At 39.8% G+C, this 13,652-nt stretch overlaps 1 protein-coding gene across 5 annotated transcripts in view; it reads left to right on the top strand.

Annotated features, from left to right (window-relative positions):
• The window catches only part of CEP97 (centrosomal protein 97), a 28,598-nt gene that overhangs the window by 5,094 nt on the left and 9,852 nt on the right, over window positions 1-13,652 (top strand). For 4 of the 5 annotated variants that reach the window (XM_057545487.1, XM_057545486.1, XM_057545490.1 and 1 more), the window contains 5 exons: window positions 1,670-1,783; window positions 2,337-2,503; window positions 8,585-8,749; window positions 12,017-12,150; window positions 12,575-13,352. In XM_057545487.1, coding sequence (XP_057401470.1) covers window positions 1,670-1,783; window positions 2,337-2,503; window positions 8,585-8,749; window positions 12,017-12,150; window positions 12,575-13,352 — 1,358 coding nt within the window. The remainder of the gene's footprint in view (window positions 1-1,669; window positions 1,784-2,336; window positions 2,504-8,584; window positions 8,750-12,016; window positions 12,151-12,574; window positions 13,353-13,652) is intronic. The other variant, XM_057545488.1, reaches the window with a different exon arrangement.

Genomic DNA, 13,652 nt, shown 5'->3' with positions numbered 1-13,652 from the left:
TCATCTGTATTTACAGCCGCTCCCCATCGTTTGCATTACCACCTGAGCTCCGCCTCCTGACAGATCAACGGTGGCATGAGATTCTCATAGGAGCGCGAACCTTACTGTGAACTGCTCAGGCGAGGGGTCTAGGTTGCACGCTCCTTGTGAGAGTCTAATGCCTGATGATCTGAGGGGGAGCTGAGGCAGTGAAGCTAGCGCTGGGGAGCAGCTGCAAATACAGATTATCATTAGCAGAGAGGTTTGACCGCACAGAGACCATAATAAATCAATTGCTTGCAGACTCATATCAAAACCCTATCAGTGAGTGGCAAGTGAAAACAAGCTCAGGGCTCCCACTGATTCTGCATTATGGTGAGTTGTATAATTATTTCATCATATATTACAACATAATAATAACAGAAAGTGCATAATAAATGTAATGCGCTTGAATCATCCCCAAACCATCCCGCCCCCCACCCCCCACCCCCACCCTGGTCTGTGGAAAAATTGTCTTCCACAAAACCGGTCCCTGATGCCGAAAGGTTGGGGGCCACTGAAATAAGTAACAGTTGGCACCACAGCTTCAACATGTGTAGGCTTTTTCCATATTTTTGCTCCATTGGATATTATTAGCATTAGATGAATTCATTAACCTTAGAAACAGTATTATTAGCTCAAATTTCACTATACTGTTAGCAGAAATCATTTTTAGCAACAATTATTCTAAGCAATTTGATGTAGCCAGATACTAAGAGAATTCAAATGAACTAAAAATGATTGAACTTTTTTTTTCTGGAATGGAGGCATGATTACCTTATCAGAATCCTGGGTGTTGGGACTTCCCTGCTGGCGCAGTGGTTAAGAATCTACCTGCCAATGTAGGGGACATGGGTTTGATCCCTGGTCCAGGAAGATCCCACGTGCCTTGGAGCAACTAAACCTTGTGCCACAACTACTGAGCCTGCGCTCTAGAGCCTGAGAGCCACAACTACTGAAGCCTGCGTGCCCAGAGCCCGTGCTCCGCAACAAGAGAAGCCACCGCAATGAGAAGCCCGTGCACCTCAATGAAGAGTAGCCCCCACTCGCTGCAACTAGAGAAAGCCCATATGCAGCAATGAAGACCCAACGCAGCCAAAAAAAAAAAAAAATCCTGGGTGTTGGGAGTATTCGCTTTATTCTTCATTGTTGCTGACTTAATTTGAGTCTGCACCATCTCTAAGCACATTCAACCTTCCTCAAGCTTTAAGTTACCAAGAGAATATAATTGCAAATTATGGTTTGTGGGTTATCTCTCTCTCTTGGAAAATTTGCTTTATACCTGATTGTTTTAATGAATGTTTTCTTTCACTTTTCTCACCCCCTGTTTTGATGTTTTAAAAGGAAATGAACAAGTATGTTGGAAATTGCTCAAGTTTTAATAACTTAAATCTCACAACATGCCTACACTAAGCATATGTTCTTGGACAAGTCTTTAAACTTTCTTGATCTTAGAATGTGGATGTGAAAAAGGAGAATTGGACCAGAAGACCACGTAGGACCCTTCCAGCATTAACAGTCTTTGATTTGTGTGTGATGAGAAGTATAATAAAACAGATCACTTTATGTTTGTACACACCATTTTGGTTTTATCAAAATAGACCAATTTGTAATCTTTTCATTTGTAATGCATTTTCTTTTTACTTTCAAGACCCTACTTTTACATGGAAATATCATCACCTCTCTTAGAATGGCACCTGCTTATCTACCCAGATGTCTTGCTATACTTTCTTTGGCAGAAAATGAAATCCGGGACTTAAATGAGGTAAAATTTGAGGGTATCTTATGGGATCTGGGAAGCTGGAAAGTCAGGAGAGATGCAGGAAAGGGTTGTGAGCTCACTTTAGACTGTGAGCATCTTGGAAGAAACTGTTATCAGGATGAAACACTTGGCTCTAGAAGACCATTATTTTTCTTTCTACTTTTACTTAATGTCAGTGGGTTATTAAGACTTAATTTCATTTGTAATGCTGTACTTATCACTCCATTGGGAAGTAATTGTTGGTAGAGGGACATGTACATTAACAGGGTTAGTAAGGTACACTGTGCACCTTTTTCTGGCTGCTGTTATATTTTCAAAATGGGGTTCTCTTTGCTAGGAAACAGTGCTTTCTAAGGGACTTCGTGCAGCAAGGACAGATGGCCATATTGTTGGAATTTTGGAAGTCAGTGGATAATATAAGAGTGTTACTTGTCACTTTTCAAAACAAGAGGGAAATTGTTACATTCTCAAACTGCCAAAGATGTGTAATCAGTGGAAGCCCTGCGCTTGACACTGAGTAGTCCATTTCATTCATCAAAGATGTCCTTTGTTCCAGATCTCTTTTCTGGCATCTTTAACTGAACTGGAACAGTTGTCGATCATGAACAATCCTTGTGTGATGGCAACACCTTCCATTCCAGGGTTCGACTATCGGCCATACATCGTCAGCTGGTGCTTAAACCTCAGAGTCCTAGATGGATATGTGATTTCGCAGAAGGAAAGGTGAACATGACCCCTGTAACATCACATTTATCATGGAAGTTAATTGAAAAGCCCATTTCTAGCTTACTACAGATTAATAAACTGAATATTTCTTGAAATGTGCATTTAGAAATTAAGATCATTCGTACCATCATATAGCAGACTCTGTGCTGTTCACTTAGGATTTTTTATCCTTTCTTAAAAAGGATAAGAAATAAATATCAACCTTAGAGGTTGGGGCTAGTGAGTTTAACTTCTTGCCCAAGATACAACAAATTGATTTCTAAAAATTCTTTTGTTAATCGATTGTTTGGGGCTTGGAGCATTTCTATATAGAAACCGTGTTATAGATGCTGTGTAGAATTTCAGATCAATCCCACAAAAGCTGTCCATCATATTGTAAAGGCAGTATTAATAATACCTTAGTACCCAACTACTCTTTATAACAGTGACCTTGGGAAAATGCGTGCAGAGTTCCAATTTGGAACTGGTAGCAGACATGCTGATGGGTCCTCACCTTCTACCTGTGAAACAGCAGAAGTGGGAACTCCCCCTTCTCTAGATCTTTGATGGTTTCTGCAGCTTGGAGCTGGGACCCCTGCATGATGGGGTCTTCTGGACGCTGGCACACGATCAGTAGAATCAGAGCTTTAGGGGAGGTAAGGAACTAGGTTGTGGACAAGAAGGGGTGGATTTAGAGAGGATAGTGAGAGTCAAGATGACTTAATTCTGTTCACTCTGCCTCATTTCTCTTCTTCCTTTCACTGCATACACACCTGCATTCATGGACTCAACACATACATTCTTCCTCGCTGTTTTTGTCCTTCTGTTCTACAGATTGATAGTTGCTTGAGGGGTTTCCCGACGGGAGAAGGAATGGTAGATTACTGACAGGGTTTTCCTTTTCTTTCTGCCTGCTATTTCATCTAGTTGCTGTACAGGGTGTGGGGCAGTGAGGAATGGCAACCAGGAGCTACATAGTGGTGGTGCTGGTGTAGGGTGTGGGACGTATGTCAGCTCTGGTTTGCCTACAAAAAAGTGTGGCTTTTCCTTTTTCCTGCAGTGAGTGTTGCTGTGTATTCAGATACCTTATTTTATTTCAAACTGTGGGTAATTCTAAAGCTGGAATATGGGTTTACTTGGATTATCTTCTCTGGATCTTCCTTTAATAGAAAGAAAGACGTTATCAGATTTCTCTGTGGGAGTAGGACTGGCAACATTTTCATATGTGGCAGCAGCATGGTGAGATGGGCAGAGGTAAGGGTTTGGTATAAAGAGAGACCTGGGAAGAGAATGAGACCTGGTCAGGAGAGACAAGAGAAAGCTTCACATCTTTCCCTGCCGCCCATTAGCAATGTGGCCTGGACAAGTTCCATAACTTCTCTGAGCCTTAGTTTTCTCATCTGTAAAATGTGGCTAGAACTACCTAGCTTTCAAGGATGCTATGAGAACTAAAGATAATGGATATAGCATAATACTGGTCAGACAGTAGATGCTTAATAAATGATAACTGTCATTATTACTTAAGGATAGGGACTGGGGATTGAAGAGTTTTGTAGAAACTAAAGCTAGTGTTAAAAAGCAGAAAATATCTGTTGAATAGATGAATAATAATGCAAAGGCTATGTTTCTATACTGTGGAAATGGTTTTAACCCAAGTGACTTTAAGGTGAATTTGTATTTTTTTGGAACTTTCTCTATAATGTTTTGTAGATGTTTAATTTCAGATTCTTCAGGAGGTAGGGAAGAGTGGACTTTTACTTGGGTAGCCTCTCTCTCTCTGTGGGGTTATTCTACACTAAAGTATGGGAGGAAGGAAGAGGTGGGAATGTAGCATAATAGCAACCCTTTCTCAGACAGATTCTTTTTCCCCCCACATTAAAAAAAAAATTTCACAGTATGATATAATTCAGAAATAGTTCAAACGTAATATTTAAAAATACCCATATAATCATCACTGAAAATAAGGCTAGAACAAAACCAGCACTCCAGAGATCTCCTTTGCCCCACTCTTATCATAACTCCCCTCCCCACTAGAGATAACCACTATATTGATTTTTTTGATAATTCAGAAAGATTATTTTTTTCCTTGTTTATTATGGAGGCTTCAAATCAACCAGCTCCCACCAGAGTAGCTAAAATTAAAAGGATGGACAATACTAAGTATTGATGAGTATGTAGAACAATTAGAACTCTCATACACTGTTCTAGGAGTGTAAATGGTGCAGCCATTTTGAAAAACTGGCAGTATTTACTGAAGTTGAACTTATAAATACACTATGACCCAGCAGTTTGGTTTCTGGTATATACCCTAGAGAAATAGGTGCTTATGTCTACCAAAAAACATGTATATAAGCATGTTCGTAGCAGCCTTATTCATAATAGCTCAAAACATTTGGGAGCTATGTGGGACATTTGGGAAACAACCCAAATGTCAGTGCATAGAAGAGTGGGTAAATAGAGCTGTATTCAAACCAAAGAACCTAGGTGGTTGAGAAAAATGCTGCTGCAGTTGATGTCTGAGACAACTGTGTAGTCTGTAAACAGTGCTCCCATGTTTTAAAACAACGCTGGAAGTATTTTGTCTTGGAGGGAGGAATTATTCTAAGGGAGAGCTATTGACTGAAAAATCAGTGGGTACCCTGAGCAGTGTTCCAGCATTTTTCTGGTCAACCTTGGAATTGCCCTGAAGGATAAGCAGGAAGGAATTTCTAGTTTTTGTATCTACCCAGCCTGTTATTTGCTAAGAACAACCAAGTTAAATTTTTTCTCCATGATGAAAAGTGTCCCAAGTTCCCTGATGACCTTGGGTACCAGATCTTGAGTGTGTGTGTCTCCCAAAAAAGTAACTTGAGCAGTCACCCACCGCTGTGGTGCTTTGGCTGAGGGCTTTCTCAGAGAGAAGCACACCTGGGGAAGGACCTTTGTGTAACACCTCAGTATTTGGAGTTCTTTCTGAATTTGTTTTCGATCTCTGTTTTACTGTTTATAGGACCTAGTACCAAGCTACACCTCTGTTGCTTACAGATCAGAACTTAGGGAGCAGAATTTTGGAGATGTTTCTTTTTTTGAAAGGATGTTTAAAATATATACAGAAGTAGAGTAACATAATGAACACCTAAATACCCACCATGTGGCTTCAACAGTTATCAACATTTTGCCAATCTCGTTTCATCTATCCCGCACTTTTTTTTTTGGTTAGGATATTTTAAAAGCAAATACCAGATATCATTTCATCCATTATTCCTTTTTTTTTTTTTTAATTAGGTGAAAGAGCAGTTTTAAATTCTCTCAGTAGTTGCTATCCCTGTTATAAAATGTAGACTGTTCCTTTAATTTCAAGAGAAAAGTCATATTCCAGTGATTTGAAATTAATATGTTAGAGCTGAATTAATTTTAATTTTGTCTTTGTATGGGCAGAGAGATTTTTTTTTACCTAAGAAAATATTGTGTGGATTAATAAGCTTGTGTAATGGTGTGTTTATTGATGAATGTGAAGCAAAGGCAGAAAAACAGATCTTACAGTAGTTGATACTCTACAGTTCGTGGTTCACCTCACACACTTAAACTGTGGAATACCTGAGCCTCCTTCTGTATCCTTTTACTTTCACTTTTCTTTCCTCCCAAACTACAAACCATCTATAACCTGGAAATGTCGCTTGCTAGCTATTATTAAAGTTGGGGATTGTCCTCTATTAATGGACCTTTTTTAGGGACAGCCTCTCAACAAACCATTTGCTTGGCAGGAGAACTTATGGAAACTTAGAGTAGAGTTCATGAAGATTCTGAATGAGCTTTATTTAATCCACAGGAATGCGTCTATGGAAGAAATACTTCTAATTATTTTTATTAAGTGTATTAAAATTTTTATTGTTACATGACTTCAGTTAATCAGTTTGGCATACTTTATATCTCATTGTTAGAAAACAGTCTCCTTTCCTGTGACACTGGCACGTCTTAGAAAACTAAACTCATTTTACTGCACCAAGACTCTTCTGCACTATTTAACCAGCTATCAAAAGAACCGTTTTCTGGGCTTCCCTGGTGGCGCAGTGGTTGAGAATCCACCGCCAATGCAGGGGACACGGGTTCGAACCCGGGTCCGGGAAGATCCCACATGCCGCGGAGCAACTGGGCCCGTGAGCCACAGCTACTGAGCCTGCGCGTCTGGAGCCTGTGCTCTGCAACAAGAGAGGCTGCGATAGTGAGAGGCCCTCACACCGCGATGAAGAGTGGCCCCCGCTCGCCACAACTAGAGAAAGCCCTCGCACAGAAACGAAGACCCAACACAGCCAAAAATAAATAATTATTAAAAAAAAAAAAAAAAAGAACCATTTTCTTTTCAGTCTATGATACATCTGGGGTGGCTTAACAGTTTTGGACTATACAGTTTTTTGCCTAATGTGGATACCTTAATATGAAGATTGAAGAAAATGGTTGTGGATTGGAAGTGATTTTCAAACTATTGCAATGCTGAGTTAAATGGTGTACAGAGAAACAAAGTATGCCAAAATGATGCAACTTTAACTTCAAGTTGATGGGCAGATTAAAGAATGATAAAATTGAGGCATAAGCATGTTAATTAAAAAGAAATTCAAACATATTACAAAAGTAAACAGTAGTGTGATGACCTGCCATGAATCTGTCACCCAACTTCAGCAGTTTTCAATTCATGGCCAACTTTGTTCATCTATACCTTCACCCACGCCCCCTTTTCCTGTATTATTTTGAAACAAGTCTCAGATTACATATAATTTCATCTCTAAAAGATAAGGACTCTTAAAGAAATAACTACAATACTATTATCACTTATCAAAAAATTTAACAATAATTCCATAATAACACCAGATATTAGTTAAGTGCTTACATTTCCAGTAGTCCTCATAAATGCAGTTTTGTAATGGATTTTTGGAAACAGGATCCAAATAAGGCCATACATTGTAATTGGTTGATATATTAAATAAATTTCTTTCCTTTTCTCTTTTTCAGTGTTTTAAAAATGTATTGTCATTGCATGCTCCATGGGTTGGCTGTGCTGATTGGGTAGTTTTCACTTGGGATCTTGTGGTGAGATCACAGGGGGCAGGAGTCGTTTGAAGGCTCGACTTGGCTGGAGGTCCAAGATGATGCTCTCAAATCTCTCTATGGGTCCATCCTCTTTTTATTTTCTTTGCTTTCTTTTCTCTTTTTTTGGTTGTTGAAGAAATCAGATTATTTGTCCTATAGAGTGTCCCACTGTGCTTATTTTGCCAATTGCTGTATCTCCGTGTCCTTTGGCATACTCCTCTCCTTCTGTATTTCCTGTAAATTGGTAGTTGGATATGGAGGTTTGATCCGATTTTTGTTGGGGGAAGGACTACTTTGTGGGTTCTATTGAGAGGCACGTGGTGTCTGGTTGTCTCTTGTGTTAGGTGTAGCTATTAATGATCAGTGCCTAAATCCATTAATTCATTGAGAGTTGCAAAATGGTGAAATTTTAATTCTATCATTAATTTTTTTATTAGCTGGAATACTTCTATGAAGTAAATGAGTTGCAAAGTGGTGAAATTTTAATTCTATCATTAATTTTTTTATTAGCTGGAATACTTCTATGAAGTAACTATTTGGTCATTGGTATAGTTTATATAGGAAAGGTAGAATTAATAATATTTAATTTGTCTCCTTTATTTACCAGTTTTTAAAAATAATGAGTTGGTAGTTCACTAGCATCCTTCAGCTGTGACCAATTAGCTTTAAAAAAAAAAACTATCATTATGAACTAATGGATTTAAACACAATTTATGTATTTAGGTACTTCAGTTTGATAGTGAATGGAGGGACTATTCATTGCTTCTTTGAAAATAATTTTAAAATATTTGGAGCCATTAGTACAAATCTTTGGAAGTGCTCCTAAGCAAAAAAAAAAAAAGGTTTAAAACATTGTAATAATAAGGAGAATGAATCAGAAGGATAGATTTTCTTTTTAACTTGAGTGAATTTTATTTATGAATAATATCCAAGGATGCTATAAAGGTAAATTAAGAAGGAAGAGTCATTATTGCTTAAAAATGTATCTTGTCTACCCTAGTGCCATCCCTTCTTCTTTATGTCCCTCAATTCCAGTTTAAAAGCTGAATGGCTGTATAGTCAAGGCAAGGGGAGAGCGTATCGGCCTGGCCAGCACATCCAGCTTGTCCAGTATCTGGCTACAGTCTGTCCTCTCACTTCTACGCTGGGTCTTCAGACTGCAGAGGATGCCAAACTAGAGAAGATTCTGAGCAAGCAGAGGTGAGCCCATTTATCTGTAGTGGCTGATGAATTCACAAGTGAAAATACCTCTGACTCTTTCCTGCAGGGTTAGTAGGACTGAGGCGAGTGCTGCGGCCCACATTTCTGGGCACTTGGGCCACTCGTCACTGCAGCAGTCTGTAGGGGAACCGAACCTTGCAGTGCAGTCCAGTTTGCTCCCCAGCAACCGCATTGCTAATCAGTTCTTCATTGCGGAGAGCCAAGCAGCATGGGAGAGTGGGATTTTAAAAAACTGCGTTTGTCCCTTAATGTGGGTGTTTCATATGGGTTTTAAAATACTAACATTAAGAAGTATAGCTTGGAGTCTTCCCTGGTGGTGCAGTGGTTAAGAATCCGCCTGCCAATGCAGGGAATGTGGGTTCTATCCCTGGTCCGAGAAGATCCCACATGCCGCGGAGCAACTAAGCCCGTGCGCCGCAGCAAGAGAAGCCACCACAATGAGAAGCCTGCGCACCACAACGAAGAGCAGCCCCCGCTCGCTGCAACTAGAGAAAGCCCGCACGCGGCAGCGAAGACCCAACTCAGCCAAACATAAATAAAAATTAAAAAAAAAAAAAAAAAAAAAAAGAAGTATAGTTTGGGAATTGCCTGGCGGTCCAGTAAAGACTCCACACTTTCACTGAGGAGGGCCCAGGTTCAATCCCTGGTTGGGGAACTAAGATCCCACAAGCCGTGTAGAGCGGCCAAAAAAAAAGGGTATAGCTAGAAGCATTTAGTAGTCACTTCTTTTATCAGAGATCCTGCCTTTGAAGGTTTGTGCGTGTATATGCATATGATGGTGTCTGACTATATGATTTAAAAATAAGTTTCTTAACCTTTTCTATCCAGTGCTTTTAAATGAGACTTTGTAATTTGGGGGTTATTAAAGGTATATACTTTCTGCTTTTTTTTTTAAAAATTATTTTATTGAAGTAGAATTGATTTACAATGTTGTGTCAATCTCTGCTGTACAGCACAGTGACTCAGTTATACACATATAGACATTCTTTTTTTTATATTCTTTTCCATTATGGTTTATCCCAGGAGACTGGATATAGTTCCCTGTGCTGTACAGTAGGACCTTGTTGTTTATCCATTCTAAATGTAATGGTTTGCATCTACCAACCCGGAACTCCCAGTCCACCTCTCTCCCTCCGCTCCTCCCCCTTGGCAACCACAGTCTGTTCTCTATGTCTGTGAGTCTCTCTGTTTTGTAGATAGGTTCTTTTGTGCCATATTTTAGATCCCACATACAAGTGATATCATATGTATGTCTTTCTCTTTCTGATGTACTTCAGTATGATAATCTCTAGTTGCATCCATGTTGCTGCAAATGGCATTATTTCATTCTTTTTTATGGTGAGTAGTATTCCATTGTGTATATGTACCCCATCTTCTTTATCTATTCATCTGTCGATGGACATTCAGGTTGTTTACATGTTTTGGCTATTGTAAATAGTGCTGCTATAAACAAGGGGTACATGTATCTTTTTGAATTATAGTTTTGTCTGGGTATATGCTCAGGAGTGGGATTGCTGGATCATATGGTAATTCTATTTTTAGTTTTCTGAGGAACTTCCATACTGTTTTCCATAGTGACTGCACCAATTTACATTCCCACCAACAGTGTAGGAGGGTTCCCTTTTCTCCATACCCTCTCCAGCATTTGTCATTTGTAGACTTTTTTAAAAAATTAAAAAAATTTTTAAATTTAATTTTATTATTATTTTAAATTTTATTATTTGGCTGCATTGGGTCTTAGTTGCGGCACGCGGGGTCTTCGTTGTGGTGCGTGGGCTTCTCTAGTTGCAGTGCTTGGGCTTCTCTCTAGTTGTGGCACACAGGCTCTAGAGCGCGAGGGCCCAGTAGTTGTGGTGCATGGGCTTAGTTGCCCTGTGGCATGTGGGATCTTAGTTCCCCGACCAGGGATTGAACCCCTATCCCCTTCATTGGAAGGTGGATTCTTAACCAGTGGACCACCAGGGAAGTCCCTGTTATTTGTAGACTTTTGATGATGGCCATTCTGACCCATGTGAAGTGGTACCTCGTTGTAGTTTTGATTTGCATTTCTCTAATAATTAGTGATGTTGAGCATCTTTTCATGTGCCTACTGTCCATCTGTATGTCCTCTTTGGAGAAATGTCTGTTAAGGTCTTCTGCCCATTTTTCGATTGGGTTGGTTGTTTTTTTGTTGTTGAGTTGTATGAACTGTTTGTATATTTTGGAGATTAAGCCCTTGTCAGCTGCATCGTTTGCAAATATTTTCTCCCAGTCTGTAGGTTGTCTTTTCTTTTGTTGTTGTTTGTTTGTTTGTTTGTTTTTTATGGTTTCCTTTGCTGTGCAAAAGCTTGTAGTTTTGATTAGGTCCCTTTTTTTTATGGCTTTTAAAAATAATTAATTAATTAATTAATTTTTAAATTTTTGGCTGTGTTGGGTCTTCGTTGCTGTGAGCAGGCTTTCTCTAGTTGCGGTGAGCGGGGGCTACTCTTCGTTGCCGTACACGGGCTTCTCATTGTCGTGGCTTCTCGTTGTGGAGCACGGGCTCTAGGTGTGCAGGCTTCAGTAGTTGTGGCACGTGGGCTCAGTAGTTGTGGCTTGCGGGCTCTAGAGCTCGGGCTCAGTAGTTGTGGTGCATGGGCTTAGTTGCTCTGCGGCATGTGGGATCTTGCTGGGTCAGGGCTTGAACCCATGTCCCTTGCATTGACAGGCAGATTCTTAACCACTGTGCCACCAGGGAAGCCCCCCATTTTTTTATTTTTGTTTTTATTTCTATTGCCTTGGGAGACTGACCTAAGAAAATATTGGTATGATTTATGTCAGAGAATGTTTTGCCTATGCTTTCTTCTAGGAGTTTTATGGTGTCTTTTCTTATGTTTAAGTCTTTAAGCCATTTTGAGGCATGGTGTGAGGGTGTGTTCTCTTTTTTTTTGGCTGTGCTGAGTGGCTTGTGGGATTTTAGTTCCCCGACCAGGGATCCAACCTGGGTGCTCGGCATTGAGAGCGTGGAGGGACCACTGGACCACCAGGGAATTCCCCTGTGAGAGTGTGTTCTAACTTCATTGATTTACATGCAGCTGTCCAACTTTCCCAGCAACACTTGCTGAAGAGACTGTCTTTTTCCCATTTTATATTCTTGCCTTTCAAAGGTATATACTTTGAAAACTTGTAAACTTCTACCTTTTTGACAGTGTTACCTTTCAAAGGAAGCAGAAAAAGCTTTCTGTTTTTGGTTTGCGTTAAATCACATCAGATGTTACTGATTTTTAGGTTTCACCAGAGGCAGTTGATGAACCAGAGCCAAAATGAAGAGTCGTCTTCTCTTGCTCCTGTTGAAACAAGGGCATCCCTTGTACCGGAGCATTCCAGCCCCATTCAAGATTGCCAGGTAGTCCAGGAAAGTGGTAAGAAGTTAATTGATCTCTGATCCTTTTTCTCCAAGTTGTTTGATCTGTTTGGTATCATCAAACAAAAAAAGTACATGTTTTCATAATTTTTTACTTGTTAGCTTAAGTGGACATTTGAATCTTATATGTATATACACAGATAGACATATATAACTACTATATGTCTAATTTTTGAAAATGTTCAGAGGACTGCTACCTTTTGAAGAAACCTGGTACTTTGATTATTCTTATGACCATTGCAAGAATTCATTTTCTTAAAAATATTTGGTTTGGTGTTTTAGGCATATTGGAGGAAATTACTGAAAGCATTTCATTGCACTTTACTATATTTCAGGAATTAGAGTTCATTAAAAGGATCCAACTGAAAAAACATCTCTTTAAATATTTAATGTTTTAAATGATGTTCTGTTGATTCTTTTAGAACCCGTCATCCAGGTCAATTCTTGGGTTGGGATAAGCAGTAATGATGACCATTTATATGCTGTTAAGAATAACTTTCCAGCCTCTGTACACACTACAAGATATTCTCGAAATGACCTGCACCTGGAAGACATCCAGACAGATGAAGACAAGTTAAACTGTAGTCTTCTCTCTTCAGAGTCTACTTTTATGCCAGTTGCGTCAGGACTCTCTCCAGTATCACCTACAGTTGAGCTGAGGCTGCAAGACATTAACTTGGGCCTAGAAGATGATGGTGCTGCAGATGAATCTGTGAAATGTCCGGAAAACAGCGGCTCTGATAAGGAAGGGGAAAAGGCTTTTTGGGCTGCAAATGAGAATTCTGTTGAGATGACAAAAAGTGCTATCAGTACAGAGGTAAATGAGAAAGATGGGCTATTACCTTGTCCTGAGCCAACAGTAACCAACAATACCGTCAAAAAGGATGACACCCACAGTCTTACATCTTTTCCTGAGTCAGTTGGACACAATGTCTTCCATACGCAGCCAGACAGTGAAGAAACCATGTCTCAAACAGCTTCAGAGAAACTTCCTTGCAGGGTTTTAACCCACAGATCTGTTACTTTGGGACAAAATAAAGTTGCCCTTCAGAAATTGAATGAAGCAGCCACCAAGCTTCAGGCCTATTGGCGGGGCTTTTATGCCAGAAACTACAACCCACAAGCTAAAGATGTACGCTATGAAATCCGGCTGCGCCGGATGCAGGAGCACATTGTCTGCCTAACTGATGAAATAAGGAGGTGGGTGAAAAGTCCCTGTTTAGGACTTTTACAGTTTGGGTGCTGTTTTGTTGGTTTGGGAGCGTCAGATTCTTAGCATTGATTCAGAACACTGAATCACTGCTTTTGTGGCCGGGACACTTTCCATACCATGTTGCCACTCTTGGTTTGTCTCCTACAATATACTGAAAGCATCTTGAGTGCAGGGACTGCCATATGCATCTTCATCTCTAGTACAGCAATTGGAACATAGATGCAGCATAGCAGTAAATTTTGAATGAATGCATGCCTTATGGACATCTGTATACCTAAACACGGAAG

The sequence above is a fragment of the Balaenoptera acutorostrata genome, chromosome 4 (genome assembly GCF_949987535.1).
Source record: "Balaenoptera acutorostrata chromosome 4, mBalAcu1.1, whole genome shotgun sequence".
In the NCBI taxonomy this organism is placed as follows: domain Eukaryota; kingdom Metazoa; phylum Chordata; class Mammalia; order Artiodactyla; family Balaenopteridae; genus Balaenoptera; species Balaenoptera acutorostrata.
The sequence above is the reverse complement of the archived record's forward strand: the minus strand, read 5'-3'. Positions and strand labels throughout refer to the sequence as shown.